The sequence below is a fragment of the Paroedura picta genome, chromosome 13, assembly GCF_049243985.1.
Source record: "Paroedura picta isolate Pp20150507F chromosome 13, Ppicta_v3.0, whole genome shotgun sequence".
Taxonomy (NCBI): domain Eukaryota; kingdom Metazoa; phylum Chordata; class Lepidosauria; order Squamata; family Gekkonidae; genus Paroedura; species Paroedura picta.
This window is the reverse complement of record NC_135381.1, coordinates 13,014,688-13,035,261: the sequence shown is the minus strand read 5'-3', so window position 1 is coordinate 13,035,261 and position 20,574 is coordinate 13,014,688. Positions and strand designations below refer to the sequence as shown.

Here is a 20,574-nt window from a genome sequence, read left to right as displayed (position 1 = left end):
GTGGTAAAAATAGCCCTACCAGATGCCACCCCAGACTGGGGTGTGGGGTGTGGTGGGTGGTATTGAGAAATCAGCATGGGGAGAAAAGTTAAACTGGCTGTGTCACTTCCACCATCTCTCTCTCCCCTCTCCATGCTTTTAGTCTATGTCTGGGTGTGTGTGTGTGTGTGTGGGGGGGGGGAACAACCATCAAGATCCCAGCCACAGATTTCCCAAGCCACATGTAGTTTGGTCCTAAAGTTCCTTCTGCCGATTTGCTAGATGCAGACATAGCTACAAACAAGAGCTGATGCGGCTTTGTTCTGCTATGGATTCAGCCTGGCTTTTCTCCAGTTTAGCTCCTCGTGTGTGTTCCAGATCATACGCTAACATAGAACGTTGCCAACTGGGATGGGGAGTTCTCGGAATCCGCCATTTTGCCCCAAGGGGACTGATCGCCATCATGTGTAGACTAGCTGTAAGTCCGAGTGATCTCCAGGGCCCGTCTGAAGGTTGGCTATCCCGCTTTGCATCTGCTCTTCTCCTCTTAGGCTTCATTGTGATTGTCTTTTTTTTAAAGCATTATGTATGTTTATCTAATTAAATACTAGTTTAGGAAAAAAACAAAGAAAGACAAAACAGAAAAGCTCTGAGCAGGAAATGGAAAAGGCGATTATTGCAGGGGCCAGCCTGCAAGCTCTGCACACAGACCCGCCAGTTGTACATGGGAAGATCAAATTTACTCTGTGCATTATCCAAAATACGTGAGCTTGCCTCCCACTACAGACTCCCTGCTCAAAGTCTAGGTAGACCAAAATTGTACACTGTTTGGTGCTCCATTTCACCGAGCAACCTGTTTTATTATCTTGCCTTAAATCTGTACCTGGCAATGTCCTACTGTTTGTAGTACGTAATTGTGTGTGTTATGATAAGAAAGCAATTAAAAGCAATTTCTACTGATTCAGATAGCGCTAGTACTCAAGTTTAATAGCCTGTGATCACACCGGATTTGTATCAATTAAAGCCATAGGTAGCAACTACTAGAATAATGGGCTTGCCTATTGCGAGCCAGGTGTGCCGATGTTTTAATTTTTAAAAATCTCTGAGGTTCTGGCATATTCCCTCTCTGAGGACCTAAGCCTCAGTCTGAGGATTTTTTAATAAAATATATATTACTTAGGATCATAACAGCATGTGGATGAAAGAATTATCATACCAAATGAAGTTGAAAATGTGCAAAGGTTTTGATCAGCCCACAAAAAGGAAAACAGAGCTTGCGTTCCCATCCCAAACAGAAGCTTATCACTTACAATTGATTCAGTCCCCAACAGCTAGGATAAAACAGGAAGTAATTAATTACACTGACTGGAAAGACAGGACAATTTTAAAGGGAGAGCCACTCTGATAAACTTCTACAGCTCTTTGACTCCCCAGTGGCTGGAAGTGCCTGCCACATTAATTCCACTTTAAGTATGGGGGGAAAAAATCACCACAAATCAGGTCTGAAAAACCTTGGAAAAACAACACGGAGCATAGAAGAATGCAAGAGTCTGACAATATCATTTTCATCTGGATTGTATTTAAAAATGGAGGGACAATTCCACACTAAACAGCTACTGGGCCTTAACTATGAAAACTGAGAACTAGGACCTCAGATCTGCTGTAGATCAACTGACATTAAAGATTCCCCATAGGGATGCAAGACACCCACCCCTGGTTGGGGCAAGGGTTTCCCCCACTGCTAGTCCCCACCTTTCTGAGGATCAGCTCTCTGTTAGGGGGGAATTACCTTCAAAATGCGGAACACCTGACATTTCAGCAACATGCCTATGTGACTTTAACATGACCCAGAAGTGACATAGGCACACTGGGGAGATGCTCTGATTTTGGGATAAAAATTCTACAGTAGAAGTTAATTAAGCTATAGTAAAGCACAATGCTGGCAGGAGCTCATGGCAACTGTAGTCCATGGAAATCTGTAGAGCCGCAGTTTGCCATCTCAGCCATAGAGTTTTTGCCCAAACCAGTGTTGCCTACATTACTTCCAGGTCACCCTGGAAGTCATGTGGGCATGTCATGGAAACGTATGAAGAAACTTTCAGCTTTTGGTAAACCCACCCCCAATCCCCCACCCGACAACCCTAATCCCCCATGAACATCACCACAAACAGAGATGCACACACAACCCCATGTAGCTCCACAGAACACTGGCCCAAGGGGTCACAAGAGAAATGGCTTAAAGGCAGCCAAGCATCTGTTTATCAGCCTGGGGATGCCTGTTAGGAAAGCGGGCATCCTCTGGAAGGCTTGGAACTTTTTGAGTCATCAGCTTGAATCCAACCAGTTTTTTTTACTCAGTTTGACCTCATTACCGTCTTTGCCATGGCCACCCTCTCACATGGCTTTAATATATGCTGGTCCCATGATCCCAAGTGGTCAAAGGCCTCTCCCAGAGAAAAACTGATCCTCTGGGAAATGATGGAGCCTAATAGAACTAAAACTATCAGCTATCAATCAGCACCAGCAACTAGAATTTCTACAGCCCTCTGGACATGCACTTGCTTCTCAGAGCTCCTTGCCCCAGGGCAATTTCCGATTTGGCTCCTGACCATAACTCTACACTTCCTCAACGTCTGCCCGGTATTCAGATTACAACATCCCCCCCCTCCTGAGTAAAGTAAATGTAAGGAACCCTTAGCTAGCCATTCTGGAAAATTAGGCTACAATATCTGGGCAGGTCAAAGATTATAATTCCCCGAAGACGGATGACTATCAGCCTTCTTTCTTTTGCTTACTTGGATAGTTCTCTGCAGAATGCCTTGTAAATGTTTTAAACTGTTACTCCAGGTGGAAACACTTGTGTTATATGTGTGCCCTAATATTGCTGGCAGTGGCAATTTGTCAGGGTTTATTTGCAGAAGGCTGTTAGTAAACCGCCAAAGTAGTAAATCATGACACTCGTAGTGCCGTTTGATGCTTGTGCTGTAAGAGCGTTAGACTAATATTCAAATTAAAGAATGCGCAAAGACCACAAGAGTTGTCTCCACGCAAAGAGAATGCAAATGAAGCTTAAGCCAGCCCTGCTCAGCTTTAAACTGTTATCCCCAAGGGCCACTTGATACGTGACGCTTTCCCCGACATTATCGTTATCTCTGTGTCAGGAATCAACATGTACTTCAGTCACGGGGAAAACGTGCACAGCAGGGGAAGGGCAGCTCCTGGGGGCTGGCATCATTCCCATCTGCAGGCATCGTATAGACTGTCAGTCCACCTGCAAGTCCTTCTGCTGCTGCCCTCTGGAAGGAAGAGTCTGCAACCTGGACTGCGACAGAAGCCAGAGGAGCTCGCCATACACGAGCCAGATATTCCAACCGCCTTCTGTTTTATCTGTGATTTTCTGTTTTAATTGCCTGTTACCCGTTCTAGGAAGACTGCCCTGCAAAGCAGGATACAGATTAAGTGGGAATATGGAATGCCTGTTTTGCTGCACTTGCATATCCTTGGGTTTAAGCCCCAACATCTATAAGGACCCTTGGGTAAGTGGATCGGGGAGCTCATGGCCTACCAATAGCTTGCTGGCTGCTGCCCAGAAGATTGGGCATTGGATGCAGGGAAAATTGACAAAAAGATCTACTCTGCGCTTTTTACAAAATAATTGAGTGGATTTGCGCCGTGCTGCTTTTCTGATAGTTTTGTTTCTGGCAGTCTTCCTAGCACCGGTGTCCTGATTTTCGGACAGAACAAAATTTGGTAACATGCCAGGACAAGGGAAGAGTAGCTTAGGATATATTACTCAGAAGGAGCTCTCATTAAAGTAAACCTTGGGCTGGGAAGTCTGATTCAAGAGCAAAATCTAGAAGGAACTTTGGTCTGATTCAACAACAGTCATCTCATATTTTATTATGACAAAAGCCACTAAATAATCAAGCATCAGGAGGCTTAAAGGATCCTATGAAGGAAGAAATGGTTCCTATTAAAATAACATTAATAATAGCAATTTTAAAGATATTACACACAAGTCAGGGAGGGGCCAAGCAGTGTATACATGTATTTGTGTTTTACACTAAATTGGACCACCGTTCCACTTAGTTCAGTGTTCTCTGATCCATAGGGCAGTGACTCTCCAAGGACACAGGTAAAAGAGATCTTCTGCCTGAGATCTTTCAATTCAGGCTGCCAGAGACTGGATCTGGGGCCTTCAGCATAGCAAAAAAGGCATGCTACTACTGGACCTTAGCCCTTCCCCGCATAATAGTGAGGTCACATAGGTGAGTTCTGACTCAGTCCTCAAGAATTGAATTCTTGAATTCTATGGCTGCAATCTAGGCCTGGACAATGGGATCGCCTACTGTGAATGGCATCCTCAATACACTCCTCTTTCTTCACAGAGACCCTTTATTTTTGTTGAAGCACTCAAGCTAGAAAACATAGGCTTTATATGGCACCTCCTGTTTTGAGACCAACCACATCCAGAATACTTGGCTTCTGGGTTGAAGCATGTGTGAACGAGATCTTGGGGTCCTTGTAAGCTAAATATGAGCAGACAGTGTGATGTGGTGATACAGAAGGCAACTGCAGTCTTGGGCTGTATCAACAGAGGCATCACATCAAAATCACAAGATGTCATAGTCCTGCTGTATGCCACATTGGTCAGACCCCGCCTGGAGTCCTGTGTGCAGTTCTGGAGGCCTCGCTTCAAAAAGGATGCGGACAAAATTGAGAGGGTTCAGAGGACAGCGATGAGGATGATCCGGGGCCTGGGGACCAAGGCCTATGAGGAAAGGCTGAGGGACTTGGGAATGTTCAGCCCAGAGGAGTTTGAGAAGGGGCATGATTGCTGTCTGCAAGTATTTGAAAGGTTGCCACTTAGAGGAGGGCAGGGAAAGGTTCCTTGTTGGCAGCAGAGGAGAGGACCCACAATTATGGGCTTAAACTATGTATAGAAGAGTACCAGCTAGATATCAGGAAAAAAATTTTCACAGTTAGTTCAGCAGTGGAATCAACTGCCTAAGGAGGTGGTGAGCTCCCTCTCACAGGCAGTCTTCAAGCAGCAGCTGGACAGATAGTTATTATGGAGGCTTGAGGCTGATCCTGCATTGAATTGGACTAGATGGCCTGTATGGCCCATTCCAGCTCCATGATTCTATGAATGGATGCTTTACTGTGTGCCTTCAGACCTTTCCCTGTTATCACATGCTGCAACGTCATTCTTCTTACCTTGTGTGTACAAGGTCTTTATGGAGGTTCCTCAGATCTTTTACTACGTATCTAAAATGGACAGGTTTCTTCTCAGCCTCCTGCAGAGAAAGATAGAAATGATCTGGTATAAAGGAACCTTGCCAAAAACGTCTCTGAAATCCCAACAATATAATGTCTGCCATTCCACCCTCATCCACACGCTTGTAAACGCTCTCAAAGAACACCGAAAGGTCGACAACATTTTCTACAGATGTGGCCTTTGCTTCTTTCTGTGTACTGCCGGAGTCGGATGCGCTGAAGGAGGCAGACAGACGAAGGCACAGAGGAGTGCTGCCTCCCACAGCAGCGGGGCTGATGCCTCACCTGCCCTGAGACCCAGGTGACACTCAATTTAAAGTGCTGCTGATAAATGAGAAAAACAAGCTCAAGCGTCAAACGTGACTTTCTGCAATTGGCAGAAATGCTGGGGAACGGCACTGAGGTTATTGTTCTAGCAAAACTCACGTCTTGCATTAAGTCCTCCTCCCAGTCTACAATCCTCTCCCCAATTTGTTCCATGATTTAGCCCTTGTATGGAACATCCACTTCTGGTGTCTACGAATTCAATCCCTTAGTCATCAGCTCAACACACATTTACCCAGCCAATCTGAAGGCGGCTGAAGGAATCCATTATTACAGTACTTAAGATGTGTTGGTGAATGGACCAATCATAACGGTCCCTCTCATAAAGTCACCACAAGCTGTAAACAATGCAACAAAAATGTATTCTGTAACAGACAGAGCAGATAAGTAAAGGCAAAAGCCCCAAGATGCCTAACAACTATTTCTAGGCAGAGCTGCCAGAAAAATTCAGAGCAAATCAGAGGGATTTCTCTTATGGAAAAATGTTAATAGACTTCCAGTGAGGCCACAGTTTCGATCAATTTTCTGACAGGGAATTCTATAGATCCCAAGGTTGTCAGTAAAGCCAGCCCCAAAATAAATTTGGGACTGATGCTGCTCAAGAAAAGTATCTGATAAAGGAAAGCCAAAAAAGCATCTGGACAGGTCTAGAAAATTACTCAAAGCAGTTTTATACTTCTCTGCTTTTAGACCTGCTTACCACCACTACAGCCAAATATTAAAACCAGGACGAATACCTTCCAAGACGATTCTCTTGAAATTTGTTCAGAATGAGGAAGAAGTTAAAATTCCATAGTACAAATATTTACTAAGAAAAGCCCAGGACATATCAATTACACCAGCTTAATATGCTGCAGGGCACCTACCAAATGCTAGCTGGAAATCAAAATTAAAATATTGGCCTGGCAATCTCCAAATAACACCAAAATGAAAAGGAAAATACCAGAAATAACATTGGAGGAAGCTTTTCATAGAAAGCCATGGCAGACCGATTGGGGCTTAAGCCCTGCCTTTGGGCCAAGAAGACACAAAGGAAATTCAAGCTGCACTCCAAAGAACCCCAAAAACCAACATAGCAATGAACACACTGCTCCCATGTACCACCATATTGAGAGCAACTAACTGAAGTCCATTGGGATGTGTGTTACCAGCAGCTTGCTGGAAACATTACATTTACCTTTGGCGGAATCCTCTGAGCACCTGACGGCTCCTCAAGTTCCACTACGTCTTCGAGAGCAGAGCAGACATCATCTCTGAGGAGCTCCTACAAAATGAGCAGAGCATGCAATCAGTATGTGGTACCGCTGCACCGTACCTGTTCCAACTGGGGAGGAAAAATTTCCAGCAGTAGCTTATTCATCCATAAATAAGAATGCAGCAATGCGTTAAGGCGTATAATGGGACTGTTTCCTCTGTCACCTGTTGGTTCACCTGAAGCGATTCATCAACATCTATCTTCTGAGGGGAGCTGTCAGCAACAGAACGCTTGCAATGCTCTTACCACCTTGGGCTGAAGAGCCCTTCCTGGTTCTACCTTTAACAGCAAGTTGGAGCCAATGATCTGCCAGTGGGGGACACTTTCCTCAGCCTCCCCCTCTCCCTAGCAGTCCCTTCCAACCCCAGGAAGTGGATTCCCAGCATTGTGGGACCTGCAAAGAATGACAGCCATGCGGGTCAGTGGGCTGCATTGAGAAAAATGGCTCCCGTCTCATAGAATCATAGAGTTGGAAGGGGCCATACAGGCCATCTAGTCCAACCCCCTGCTCAACGCAGGATCAGCCCTAAGCATCCTAAAGCATCCAAGAAAAGTGTGTATCCAACCTTTGCTTGAAGACGGCCAGTGAGGGGGAGCTCACCACCTCCTTAGGCAGCCTATTCCACTGCTGAACTACTCTGGCTGTGAAAATATTCTTCCTGATATCAAGCCTATATCGTTGTACCTGTAGTTTAAACCCATTACTGCATGTCCTTTCCTCTGCAGCCAACGGGAACATCTTCTCCATCTGTGCAACTCAAGTTGGCAGAAGAGGCAGGAGAAGCAATTTTGACACCTGTTACTCCATATGGGCATTCTGATTCCAGAAATCAACGTTCCTAGGGCTGGAAGGGAACTGCTGGGGGCAGGGGGAAAACTGCCATACCCCTTGCACATGTGGATCACCATATCCAGCCCTGGATCTAGAAATCCAAAAGGGTCTGAGAGCCCTGGGAGATGGTGGAGTGTGTGTGAATGTTGATGAAGAGGTCTTAAACAGCTGCCAATAGAAAGATTCCAAAACAGCCAACCAAATCTCCTGCTGCGGGCGTCCAGTGCAGACTCAAATGCCTCTATTATGGAGACTACAACAGAGACAAGAAAATGGCACTAGGGGGAGCCTGAAACCTCTTAATTGAGCTGTTCCAAAAGGCCCGAGTTGCAAAAGATTAAAATGTGCTATCAAAATGGAACTGGGTAGTGTGCAGCGCAACGTAGTTATTAGCCGTAAGACGGACTTAATAGGGCAGCAGCAAACGAGCAATCTGCCCGGTAAAGATGAATTCGTCCTTCTTTAAATACAAGCAATCAGTTCTCTTGAAATACTTCGAGTTTGGCCGCCCTCTGCTTGCCTTCCCAGATTGTGTTTGAGGAAGCAGGATGTGCATTTGGACTCATCAAAGCAAAACCGCCATTAAGACTGCAGAAAATTAAGCCAAATTTACACAAGCAGAAACCTTTATTTTCAACTAAACACGAACATGCATGATCCGGACACTGGGGATAATTCTTTGAGGGCGCTCTCCAAATTCATCTGAGTCCACCTGTGTTTGTGGGCACATTCACAAAAAGAGTAAGCATGCTGGGTTGGGGTGAAATCCCCGACCCATGATTGCCCAAGAGTTTACAATATTATCTCAAATCATTCATATCTTACCTTTCTAATTCATACCTCATGTTTCAAGCAAAGTGATGCCTTTACCCAAAGCAGTTGCAACAAATCAATACGAAACAGAACCAAGCATAAAAGTCATTATGCGCAACATGTTTCCATGTGGAAAACTGGAGAGCTAGATCCCTTTCCCTAAAGTTGGGTGTTGGCTTTCAAATTTCCTGCTTTCATGGAACTTCCGGCACCCTGAACTCTCCCCCTCCTCCCCCCAAAACTTTGCTTGTTATGGAACACAGAATATTCTGGGAGGGACTGATTGCAGACTTGGGACAGAGAAATATACCCCTGCGCATCACAAAAAACATTTAAGCAATTTATGAGGCTTGCTGTGATGGGGCACATGGATGGCAACTGGCTTAACTGAGAAGGGGATTTATGGAAGAGTCGACTGGTAGTTAGCAGCTATGGCATTTAAACAGAACTTTTGCAATAAAAGGCAGTGAACGCTACTTATGGGGAGGGGGGCAACAATAGGGATGCTACTGCTTTCAGGCCCTCCTTCACTTCCATGTATCTGCACCCCTGTGCCTGGATGGCATCGTCCCCTCCATTGAAATGAAGGAAGTTGTTCTTGTGAATGTGCAGATTGTTGGAGTATGCAATGTACACAGTTAAGAAGAAGAAGACCCTGAAGGGGGCAGCAAGAAGACTGTTAGATAGATCAGAGAGTTCAGGACCTTTCTGTCTTTAATATGTGCCTTTTGTCTGTCCCTAGATTGCTATTCTCAGGGTAATTTCCTCTTTCTTCACGGAACTTCTCAGACCACTCTCTCTTGAGCTAGCTAGATGAAGGCACCATCTATCTATCTCTCCTTTATCTATCTAGAATGTCCTTCCATAAATAAACCTTTCTTCTTTAACCTAAAACAGCGTCTGTATATCAATGAAATTACTCTGCTATCCTAACACAAATGAGTCTCTGCAAATATGCAAACTGGGGTCTCTCCACCAGTAACAAATCTCCATGAGTCCATGAGGGCTAGAAGTCTGCTTTTTTTTTTCTAAGACATGGAGACTGAAATCCTCAGGAACCTTAATTCCAAAGCACAGATACTATTCTACATCAGGTCTTATTAACCGTGGTGGGGGGTAGGGAGGGGAGACAACTTCATATTTTGCCCATTTTAGAAAGAGGTTTTTAATTTACATTGCATGTTTTCCCAAGAGGCTTTTAATATATGCATTATTAATGTGAGTTGCTAACGATTCCTTTTCCCTTTCATTCTCCCCTGCACTTATTTTTGCTAAATTCCCGTCTCCCAAGAAATAAGGAAACTTAATTAAAACAGAACAACTAGGATATGAATTAATCTTAAGGGAAAAATCCTGATGGTCCTGCACTAAAGACTTGGGACAAGATCCAACAAAGTTACAACTCCTAAACACATTTACTAGGGAACAAGCTCCAATGAAGAGAGTGGAGCATGAGATCTGAACAAACAGGATTAGGTGTGGATCGTAAATCCAATGTATTTCAGTGGGAGAGAGCAAATGCTATTCCCATCTACTATAGATAGCTCCTTTCTGTATACTTATATGTGAAATCTCAGGTGAGAACCCTATTAGGAAAAACAAAAGAACTATCCAAAGCTCTCATTCCCCCCCCCCCCCATTATATTCTCACTTCCATCTCAGGTCTCTTTTCCATTTCCTTGCCTCTTAAAGAAAATGTCACACACCATCCACTATAAATCCACAAACTCCTCCTTCTGGAGCAGTCCGAACGGCTTTAACAGGACTGCTCTGCAGTAAATTAGTTCTGGATTGCTGCCTTTCGGAATTAAAATGCAAAAGCCGTTTCTGATGTAAATCCAATTAATGCCATTCTTACAGGCAGCCTTAGCATCCCTGCGTTATTTCGGTCAGCCTTGGTTCTCTTCCCAGTCAGGGTATCTGAAAAGCACAGTATTTTTCAAATGTCCCCACATGAGCCAATGCTTTCCTTTTTTGTAATTAAAAAAAATTCTATTGTACACAGTATCTCTGTTTCTGCTTCTCAGATTTCTTTTGCTTTGTTCATTTCATTTCCACAGTTGTTAGGAAGAACGCCAAGATTTTAGCTTCCCACAACCCTCCCCAAGTCTTGTTTGTTGAATGGTGCCAATGAAACAGTTCCATTCCTAGGGTCTTTATCTATCCCATTCAGCATTTCGTTTCCCATCCATCCCCATCCAAGAAGAAATTGGAGACATTCCCCCCCCTGCATCTCCTACAAAGTATTTACCTAGAAGCAATCAGCCCCTACCACAGTGTAGATAGCATGAAAAAGTGCCAGGTCCATGGTCACAAAGTCATTGTTGGTGACATAAACCGGAGCCAGAGTAAGGGCTTCATTCCAGACAGGTCATGGCCTCATAAGCTTTTTTCACTGCCATTAATAATCTGCCCATTTGGTAACATCTGGTGTTGCAGAACTGATGAGGCCAGGTAGGTATAAAACAGACAGATCCCTTAGACAAGAGACTGTCGGAGGGGGAGGGAAACCTAGGTCAGAATGATAGCTACAGAAAGTATATATTTGGAAACTATACTATAACTATATCATCATTTAGAATTAACTTTGTGAAAGCTTACTAGATATTATCTCAATAAGCCTAGAAGAGTTTTGTGGGACTATAAAGCCAAAACAAACGTACTGCAACATGAAGCTTTAATGGACCGCAGCCCACTTAATCAACAAACCTTGGAGGTAACCAGCCTTTTCAATTGCCCAAGCATAAAAAACCCACTTTCTCAGACAATGTGCCATTAAGTTAGGTCACTATTACGATCCCCCTTTTGTAGATGGGAGGATAAGAATGCCCAGTTCGTGGCTCAGAAGCTTAGCCATTATGCTGCACCAGCTCCAAACTAAACTCTATCGGGGAATTGAAGAAAACCTGTGTACTGAACACAGCTTACCAACCCAAAGCCGAGCATAAGAAGTGGGTCTGTAGGTTAAAGGGTCTGATTCCCACATAGGCTTAAGTCCTAGAATGTTTCTTTATAAAAGTTTCCTGCTAAAACTGGACTCGCAAAACAGCTCACAGCAATCAAAATCCATTACAATTATGATTCAATGTAAGATGTTCCTTGGGAGACAGATTCTCAGCTGAAGTTGGATCCAGGTATGATGGATGGTGCCTTCAATAGGTATGGGGCCCCAATAGGTATTTCTCAGATAAAACTAGGCCCAAGGACAAAGCTCTTAATCTATAGATACTAGGAAAAAATCTAGGTGTCTGAACCTCACTTGAGGTATGGACATTTTGTCTATGGTCATCCACTCACACATGTCACCTACTGCTTGAAGGAGCAGTCATTCTTGTGAGTTCCTCAGCAGAAGAGCTGAGATGCAAGGGTGATTGAAGATCAGTCCCTTTGCAAGTTGAACACATGTGAAGCTGCCTTGGGATGAATCAGGCCATGAAAGTCAGCATACTGACCATGGCCCATTATGCACGGCCGCCGAAACGGCGATTTCGGGTCACGTGGAAAACGCGGAGGGGGAAGACGCGACGCATACTGGTTATGCACGGGGCGGGGCGCGACGGCGGCAAAACCCAGAGTAACCGATTATGCACGCGCCGATCCGGGCGCCGCTTCTGATTGCGCCCCGCTCACCCGGAAGCTGCGCTTTCTTCCGCGTTTCACTGACGCGGCTTTTTCGGCGGCATGCACCGAAGCTGCAGCCGGTTGCAGCCGGCTCCGTGCGTTATCCGTGATTTTAGTCGCCGCCATTCCACCCCGAATGTGCGCTAAAACCCCCGTGCATAATGGGTCCATGAGAGCCAGCTTGGTGTAATGGTTGGGAGTGTGGACTTCTTTGAATCTGCGCTCCCCCACATGCAACCAGCTGGGTGACCTTGGTCACGCTATGCCACTGATAAAGCTGTTCTGACCGAGTAGGAATATCAGGGCTCTCTCAGCCTCACCTACCGCACAGTGTGTCTTTTGTGGGAAGAGGAAGGGAAGGCGACTGTAAACCACTTTGAGACTCCTTCGGGTAGAGAAAAGCGGCATATAAGAACCAACTCTTCTTCTTCTATAACCTACTTAGATCAGCAGTAGTTCTCCAAGATCTTAGGTACATGTCTTTCACATCACCTACCACTTGATCCATTAAGATGCAGATGTCAAGTATTGAACCTGGCATCTTCATGGCAAGCCCTGGCACTGAGCCATGGCCTCTTCTACAATCCCAGGATCAAGCTCTAGAATTTGGACAGGTTCTGGGGCTAAACCTTGCTCAAATTAAACCCTTGCCAAGGGTTTCAAAAGCAACCATGAGCAAAGTAATTGGTCAGCAACCTCCAAATTCACCCCAAAGGGAATTATGTAACGCTTTGAGAATCTCAACGTACAAATGTCACACTAACATCTAGCATAAGACATAAATACACTATGAATCTTGACAACATGAAAAATGCATCATGACAGGCCTCTTGGCACTAAATCCTCACACAACAGCTGGCCCAACCTCAGAAGAACAAAAACATTGGCCAAACCTTCTAATTTCTTAAAATGTCACATAAGAAGCCAAATCATGGAAGTCATACTTTATGTCCACTTGCAAGTTGGCACCCAGACAGGTACAACAACTGTCTGAATTATATAGAAAACAAGGAGCCAAAGACATGCAGATTGAACAAACCAAGAAATGCTCTGCCTGATTTTAGGACAAGTTCCTGTAAATGGGTTATGGCCGACTTTAAGAACCCTTTCATGACAAACTTTTGCAAGGAAACCACACGCAACAAATGAAAAGTTTGAAGAAGAGTTGGTTCTTATATGCTGCTTTTCTCTACCCGCGTGTAGCGCGGCTTGCAGTTGCTCCCTTTTCGCCAGGGCTGAAATCGGCTAGGCCTATCCCTGCCGATTGGCCCCGCCGATGGTCTGTCCAGAGGAAGGGGCCAATCAGCACCCTTCCTCATCCCGGACAGAGCCCGCCCTAACTCCTCCCCCTAAGCCCTTACGGCTTTATTTAGTCCGCGGCGCCCGCGGTGCCGCGGGCTGTGTTAAGATGATTCTATGATAATAAAAAAGAATACACATAATATTGGCATACAATGCCAATAGTTCTTTTTGCTTTTTATGCTCCCATGACTAAGATTCACTTCTACAGAAATGTAAATTTCCCCCAACTAGAATATATCCATTCCAATTTCTTTTGCTCTGTCTAGATTAGGAATGGTCAGCGGTTATAACCCCAATGTTCACACAGATGAGAACTACAGGATATAAATAGGACTAAATAGAAGATGGCAGATGTCACAGGCAAATTTGGCTGCAATCACACCAGCTTGTGTCTCCAAGAAACAGCCCAGAAACAAGGGATACTGTTTAAACCAGATCCTCACTGGAGTCGCTGATCGGTGTTCCACTTCTGAGCTACTGCTGAGAAAAGTATGGCTTCTTTAAAGAAATCACGGATTTACAGACCTGCAGCCAAGAGAAGTCCAACCACTAGCTTCAGATAGAGTCCTCTCCAGCTGGCAGATAAACCTGTAGCCTTTGCCAATCTGCCGGATGTATAGGCCTCTATTTCAAGCAGTCCTGAGCTGGTGGGATTGGTGACGGGGCTGTTCTCACTTCACCGGCTCAAGGGACCTCAGTGGGACCAGGACCTGATGTGTGTGGCAAAAGGATGAAGAACCAGAAGAACACTGCGGAATAAGGGCGGCAGGAGACCATTTAAAGCTCTCTTTTGGTTCGTAAACTTCACCCTTCTCCTTTCCATGCACAAAAGAACTGCTCGCTGCCAAATCGTGACCCAGGGTATCAGAATTTGGAGCCAGTCCTGAAAGTAGAGCTCCAGCAGAGAAAAATCTCAAAGAACTCTGCCAGAACACTTGCTTCTCAAACCTGGAAAGAACTCTTGCTTCTCGAACCCTGGAAAGAACAATATTTTTTTTAACCAAGTTCAAGTTTAAACTGTTAGGGGGGAAAAAAAAACAAAGGACTGCCCAGGCTTTGCCCGCCAGTAGAGCTCACTATCGCTGTTCCGACGTCCTCGCCATTGTTATTTGACCTTCCGAGAGAGAACTAATCGCTGCTGACATTTGGTGATTGTAATGACAGCTGCAGGCAGGGACTATATCATAATTGCAGTCTAGAAGCCTTAAACATTCACTCAGCTTCGATTTCTAGGCTGTGTTCCATTAGTCTCAGGGCTTTCATGTCACACAGCCATTAAAACACTGTTTTCATTGACTATCATCTTTAGCAAACCCCCGCTGGGAAGGGAAAAAAAATTACAGTTTCTTAAAATTCACAGTGGGGACGCCTGGCCAAGCCGTACTCGGAAGTGGCATGGCTGTGTTGGGCATCCATGACTGGGCAGATCTCCCCCCCCCCCCCATTCTCTACTAGCCGAAAGGTGACAGGCTGAGGTCCCTTGAGCCGGTGAAGTGAGACAGCTGCCTGAAGGGAGCCCCCAAAGAAGATGCTGTGCTGCCGCCTCTCTTTTGGGTTGCTAAGGAAACAAGAGACACAGCAAGAGTCACTAGGGGAAAGGAGGCAAGGGGATGGGCAGTGTTGTATCAGCTTAGTACAGTGGGCAGAATGCGAGGCATGGACAGGGTTCAAATCTCCACTCAGCAGCTAATCTTAGTGGGCAGCAAGTTACTTGCTGCCAGCCTAAGCAAGAGCCGCTGGGAAATCCGCCTGCCTGAGCATCTCTTGGGAAAGGACAAATACAGATGTGTTAGATAAGTAAACAAGATGAGGCAGATGCTTTCAAGGGAGACCAAAAAAAGACCAAATGAATCCCTCCCCTCTGCACTGAATTCAATTTCCATTTTGATTTTGGGTGCTTTAAATTTTCCCTCTGCAACATGCATGATTGATCCATGGTGACCCTACCTTTCCCCCCTCGCAATATCCAGGAGTGGATATAAGCCACGATATTTGAAAAACCGCCACCAGTATAAATGTAGATTTCTGCTTTCTGCAAATTAACTTCCTGCTCTGTACCTCCAATGCTGACATAGCAAGCAGTCTTCCCTAATTAGCCAGGGCATCAGTTCAAAGACTTACTGGTTCCCAGTTGCAAGTCTTCCCTCCCTGTTTGAAAGGGATTGTGCTCCAGAAGCCCACACTTCTCTCAGCACAGATTTGCCTCGTTCTCTGAGAGGCTGCTGCTAGCTTGGGAATCAAAAGAGAAGAAATAAAGCACTAATGCCGGCTGGACTTCTCCTGTGCTACTCTCCATTCTCTCCAGATTCTCATCTTTCATTTCACTCACAATCCAAATGGCTGGAAACTGAACCTAGGACATCCTGCATGCAAAGCAGGTAGATTAATAGATTAATAGCTCCTCCCTTTAACTCAATTGCTTCCTACACAAGTCGGCTAGTGTACTTTAGCAACGATTTGCAGGCGGATTTCCACACAGGAAGATCCAGTGGCAAACTACTGTTAAAAGTGCATTATCCAACGTGTGTGAATGCAATGCCAGATCCCCGGAAGAATTCTAGGTGGGTAACCTTTATCCTCCGCCAGGTAGCTCTCCTGCTAGAACAAAAACCCAAGAAGGAAAACCCAGGTAGGGCCATGGAACCGACAAAAATTTTAAATCCCATTTCTACTTACTTGAACTTCCTTGTGCACAAGGTCTTCTTTTCAGAGCCCCCAACACAGCTTTTGACCCCTAGATCACCACCCCTTAAACAGCTCAGCATCTTTAACTCATGTGAGCTCAGAGTGAGGCCAAAGACCTGCAGCAAAGGCTTTGGTCCAAAGCCCTTAGCATTATATGCACCTCAGCTGTTCACTCTCCTATGCAAGTCAAAAGAAGCTAAAGGGATGTGCAAGCACTGAAGTGCATTACGGGAGAACACAAAAGGAGGCACCTCTGTTGCTTTCATAGAGGCGAGAAATGGGTTAAAATGTCTTTTCCTAGTGTCTTGAGGGCTTGTGAGAAGTGAAGCCCCTGTTGCTGGCCCTTCCACTTAGATTAGCTGCCAGCCAGAAGTCTACAGGGAGGTATCAATGCAATCTTTAACAGCAAGCCCCTGTAGGTCTTTAACTACAGGAGCCACATAGCATTAATGCAAATGCTGGCAACAGTAACAGCTTCATTTTCTTCTACAGTTTCTTTGTGGATGCAGTTATCCATCTCATTGCACATCTGCTTTATGTACAGCATATAATTACCCAAGGGAGTCCTATTATAAGTACAAAGCAGGACGGGCAACAGTAGAAATAGATATATATATATCTAAAAGGACAGAATTGTTTTGAGTGTGTGTGTCCCCCCCCCCCCAGAAGGGTCTCTTCTTTTTAAGTCAACAAGCCACACCATGGGTTTGGCAGATGAATTTGCCATAGTAATTAACTCTCCAAACACACACAAAAGAGACTTGGTAAGCAATCAGATCAAACCTTTTTAACACTGAGCTTGAAATGGTCAGGTGAGCCAAATGCTGTTTGAGAAGTGGCATTCCTTGACTTGCTGTGAATCCGAACCACCTGCTTAACATGTGCCCATCTCTGCAGAGAAGGCAGCAGGACCCTCAACCCAAACTGGGAGGTGACACAGTTTGTAAACACATGCTCAGGTGGGCTCACTTGGGCCTTTTTGGGGCAGCCTCAGAATGGCAGTGGGGGCAGGTACAACAAAAAGTTATTGCCCAAGAAAACACTCTGAGACTGAAGGGCTGAAAACAGTTCCAACTTGGCTAGTCACAGGAGAGCTAGTACCAATGGTTACCATCTCAAAACTCATCCTTTACCACTTAAAGGCCAGCCACAAGACTAGAAGCAGAAGGCCATGTTTCTAATACTTATTCCAGAGCTGATCAACCCAGAGGCTTCATACTGCCAGCCACTCACGGCAGCTGATGCCATTACTTCCTCTACACCAGTGGTCCCCAACCTTTTTATCACCGGGGATCGGCCAACGGTTGACAATTTTACTGAGGCCCAGGGGGGGGGAGGTAGTCTTTTGCTGCTGCCTGAGCCCCTGCTCCGCTTGCTTTCCTGCCAGTGCCCCTGACTTCCTGCCGCCCGCTGGGGGATGCTGCCAGCAACAGCTGCACAGTGCCACGCCGAGGGGGAGCCCCAGCCATGGCGGCCGCTGGAGAGCAACAAATGTTAGCCGGCGGCAGAGTGGCAGGGCAGCTCCCGAGGCAGCAGCCGGGGAGGAGGACGAGGAGGAGCTGTGGCCTGATACTGACTGATCTACGGATTGATACTGGTCCCCGGACCAGGGGTTGGGGACCACTGCTCAACACCTAAAGAGAACGCTGAGGCCCAAGCATGTCCAGTCATCTCACTAGACTAGGACCTAGTTCTGTACTGAAACCTTGGGGTCGCAACAAGGTGGAAGTCTGGAAGAGTAAGTGGAATCAAAAGCGGAATCAAGATGCAAAAGAGCGCTTGAAGAATAAGAAGGGTTGGTTTTTATATGCCGCTTTTCTCTGCCTGAAGTAGTCTCAAAGCGGCTTACAGTCGTTTGTGTGAAATTCCCCTTTCCTAAAGCGTCTCCACAGGAGAAAGGGGCTACCGGTAGAGGAGGCTAATATACCATAAAGATATGATCACCACCGCTGCCTTAGCAACAGAGGGCATGTTTCCGGGCCAACCTTTTTGTTCGGTCTTTTAATAATCATGGTCTGATGCTTTCCAACGAAACATCTTTGCCTCGAGGAGGTCCAATAATTACCATCGAAAACATCCCCCAAAAGAAAAATACTGGAAGATCAAGACACCTACCGGGGGCAGTTGTCCCAGGCCATGGAGGGTGACTTTCTTTGGTTCGAGAAAAAGAGGTTCTCCAAAATCCTGATAAGGTCTCCAGCTGGGGGTAAAGTAGCCTTGCTGTGAGAGTTGTATGATCCTCCTGTGATAGTTCTTCCGGAAAACTTGCTCTCTCGTATAGTCCCAGCAATTGTAGACAGTGCTGCTTCGTGCCTGGACCTTCTGACCTTTCTGGGTAGGGATGGGCAAAGGCTTGATCAGGACAAAGTAACGAGGGTCGGTCTTTGGGTTTGCTGGCATCTTCGTGTCGCTGCTCAGCCGTCTTGTCGAACAGCTCCTTCCACAAGCCGGCGCCTATGGCCGATCCTCTCCCCATGCAGCCTCCAAGGCAGCAACTGCAGAATTGCTCTTTACTGTTGGGGGGGGGGGGTCAATTTCGCCAACTGGCCAAGAGCATACAGCAAACAAACCTAACTCATAATATCTTTTGGGCCACACAGATTAGTGCAAAGATGCCACGAAAGAACGGAATAAAAGCGCACCACCCAAGGCTTGGCACCAAATAGCCCAACTCCTCTCATCAGATCAAGTTGCCGCATGGAACGTAGGCATCAGCACCCCTGAGCATTACGAACCAAGGGCATGGATCGCCACCTTCTACTATCTCAAGCACCTCTAGCCAAGGCTAGCTCGCCCGCCTCTTCTCTGCTCCCAGAAAGCAGCACTTGCCACAATCAAGAGCTTGCTACATTCCCGGATGCTTCCCAAACCACTTCTGACACCAGCCCCTGGAAACACCCACATTGCCAACCATGACACTGAACCCATGCAGACTCTTTAGCAGAACACCACCTCAGCCCTCCTTGCCCAAAGGGCCATTAAAAGTCTGGCTTCTCCCCACTCCACATTCTTAGCAGTTTCAGCCCCCCCTCCAATTCTCTACCAGGGACCACCTCAAGAGGCCCTAAAACGCCCCTCCCCACTACTTATGAGCCTCTGCAGGCCTCTCCCCCGCCCCACATTGGGAGATGCTGTCCAGGCTGCGGCTTCCCCACAGACCCCCAGCCCCTCTATGGGGCTCCCCGTCTTTTTAAGAGACTACAGCTGAGGCATCCATGAGAGGGTATCCTCCGGGCTCCGCAAGACTCCCGTCCCGCCTTTCCGAGGCCTGCCCCCCCCCCCTCGATATGGCGCATGGACGCGCCCAGGGCCCTCGCCGCCTAGCCGTCGTGGAAGCGACGAAGGCAAAGAAGGGGGGGGGGGGAGGATGGCGTCGCGCGTTGCCCCTGACAACCGTTCCTGCGGACGCCATGAGAAACCCGAGAGGAGGCGGCGTCGGCCGGAAGAATTTGCCCTCGCTGATGTTGGCGCACAGGAGCGAAGCTTCCTCCCGGAGGGACAAAGAGCAAAACGTCTCTTTTTGCATTGACTGTATTGAGTGGCTCTTTAGTTTTCATACACGGCACGAACACACACGCAAACCCACAAAACACACACGCAACTCCCCCCCCCCCCCGATCTGCTGCACTAGCCTGTTTGCTCGGCGGGAAGCGCCGCTTTTGAAAGATTTATGGGATTTACCTAAGGAAAGGAGGACAGGGGTTCAGCCTGTGCATGGACAGGCTTTGCAGGGGAGTGGGGGGGGGGGGAAGGCAAAATTAGTTTGTGTGAAGCCTAACTGCAGCAGCCTATTCCAGAGGAGCCCCTGAAATAAATTTTCAAGGTTGGAGGAGCTCTGGAAGTGGGGTCAGCTAGCCACACCTCCCTATCACACTCCCTGGAATAGAAATGTCACAGAAGTAGCACCCCCTTCATGCTCCTTTCGCTTCCCCTGCACTTTCGCTACTACTAGGGCAGCTCAACCTCATGTTGGCTTGAAAAAATGGCAAGAGCTGAGAAGACAGCCCAGAGCCTCCCCTACCAGAACATAAACCACTCCCCCCCCTTTAATACTTCCCCCCACAGTCTATCCACCAAGCCCTCTGGTGGGTAGCTTGTGGCCAAGTACATTGAAGTAGGAGGGGAAAAGCTGCAGAGCTCCCAGGGACCCCCAGGGGAACCCCTGGTCTACAGATTAATGCTCTTGACAGGGTCCCCTTGTGTTACAGCAGACTTCCATCATGCTCTTCCTACAAGCCACATTTTGCCCTCTTCTTTCTTGGGTTTGTGGGGCTTTTTTTGTTTGTTTTAGCAAGAAGCCTGAAGAAACGTTCGTGAAACGCCTAAAACTAGCTTTTAGTAACTCAGCTAGCTGTTGAACATAAATAAAGATGTTATTCTCTCTTTTAGAGAAGAGAAGAAGAGCTGGTATTTTGTACTCTGCTTTTTACTTTCTGAAGGAGTCTCAAAGCGGTTTACAATCCCCTACCCTTCCTCTCCCCACAGC

At 46.5% G+C, this 20,574-nt stretch overlaps 1 protein-coding gene across 1 annotated transcript in view; it reads right to left on the bottom strand.

Annotated features, from left to right (window-relative positions):
• CCDC60 (coiled-coil domain containing 60) overlaps positions 1-19,430 on the bottom strand; it is a 43,008-nt gene extending 23,578 nt beyond the window's left edge. Inside the window, exons 1-3 of the mRNA XM_077308380.1 lie at positions 18,204-19,430; positions 6,758-6,844; positions 5,197-5,276 (exon numbers count right to left, since the gene is read on the bottom strand). Of these exons, the coding sequence (XP_077164495.1) occupies positions 5,197-5,276; positions 6,758-6,844; positions 18,204-18,488 (452 nt within the window). The 5' untranslated portion in view covers positions 18,489-19,430. The remainder of the gene's footprint in view (positions 1-5,196; positions 5,277-6,757; positions 6,845-18,203) is intronic.
• Between the last annotated feature and the right edge of the window lie 1,144 nt (positions 19,431-20,574).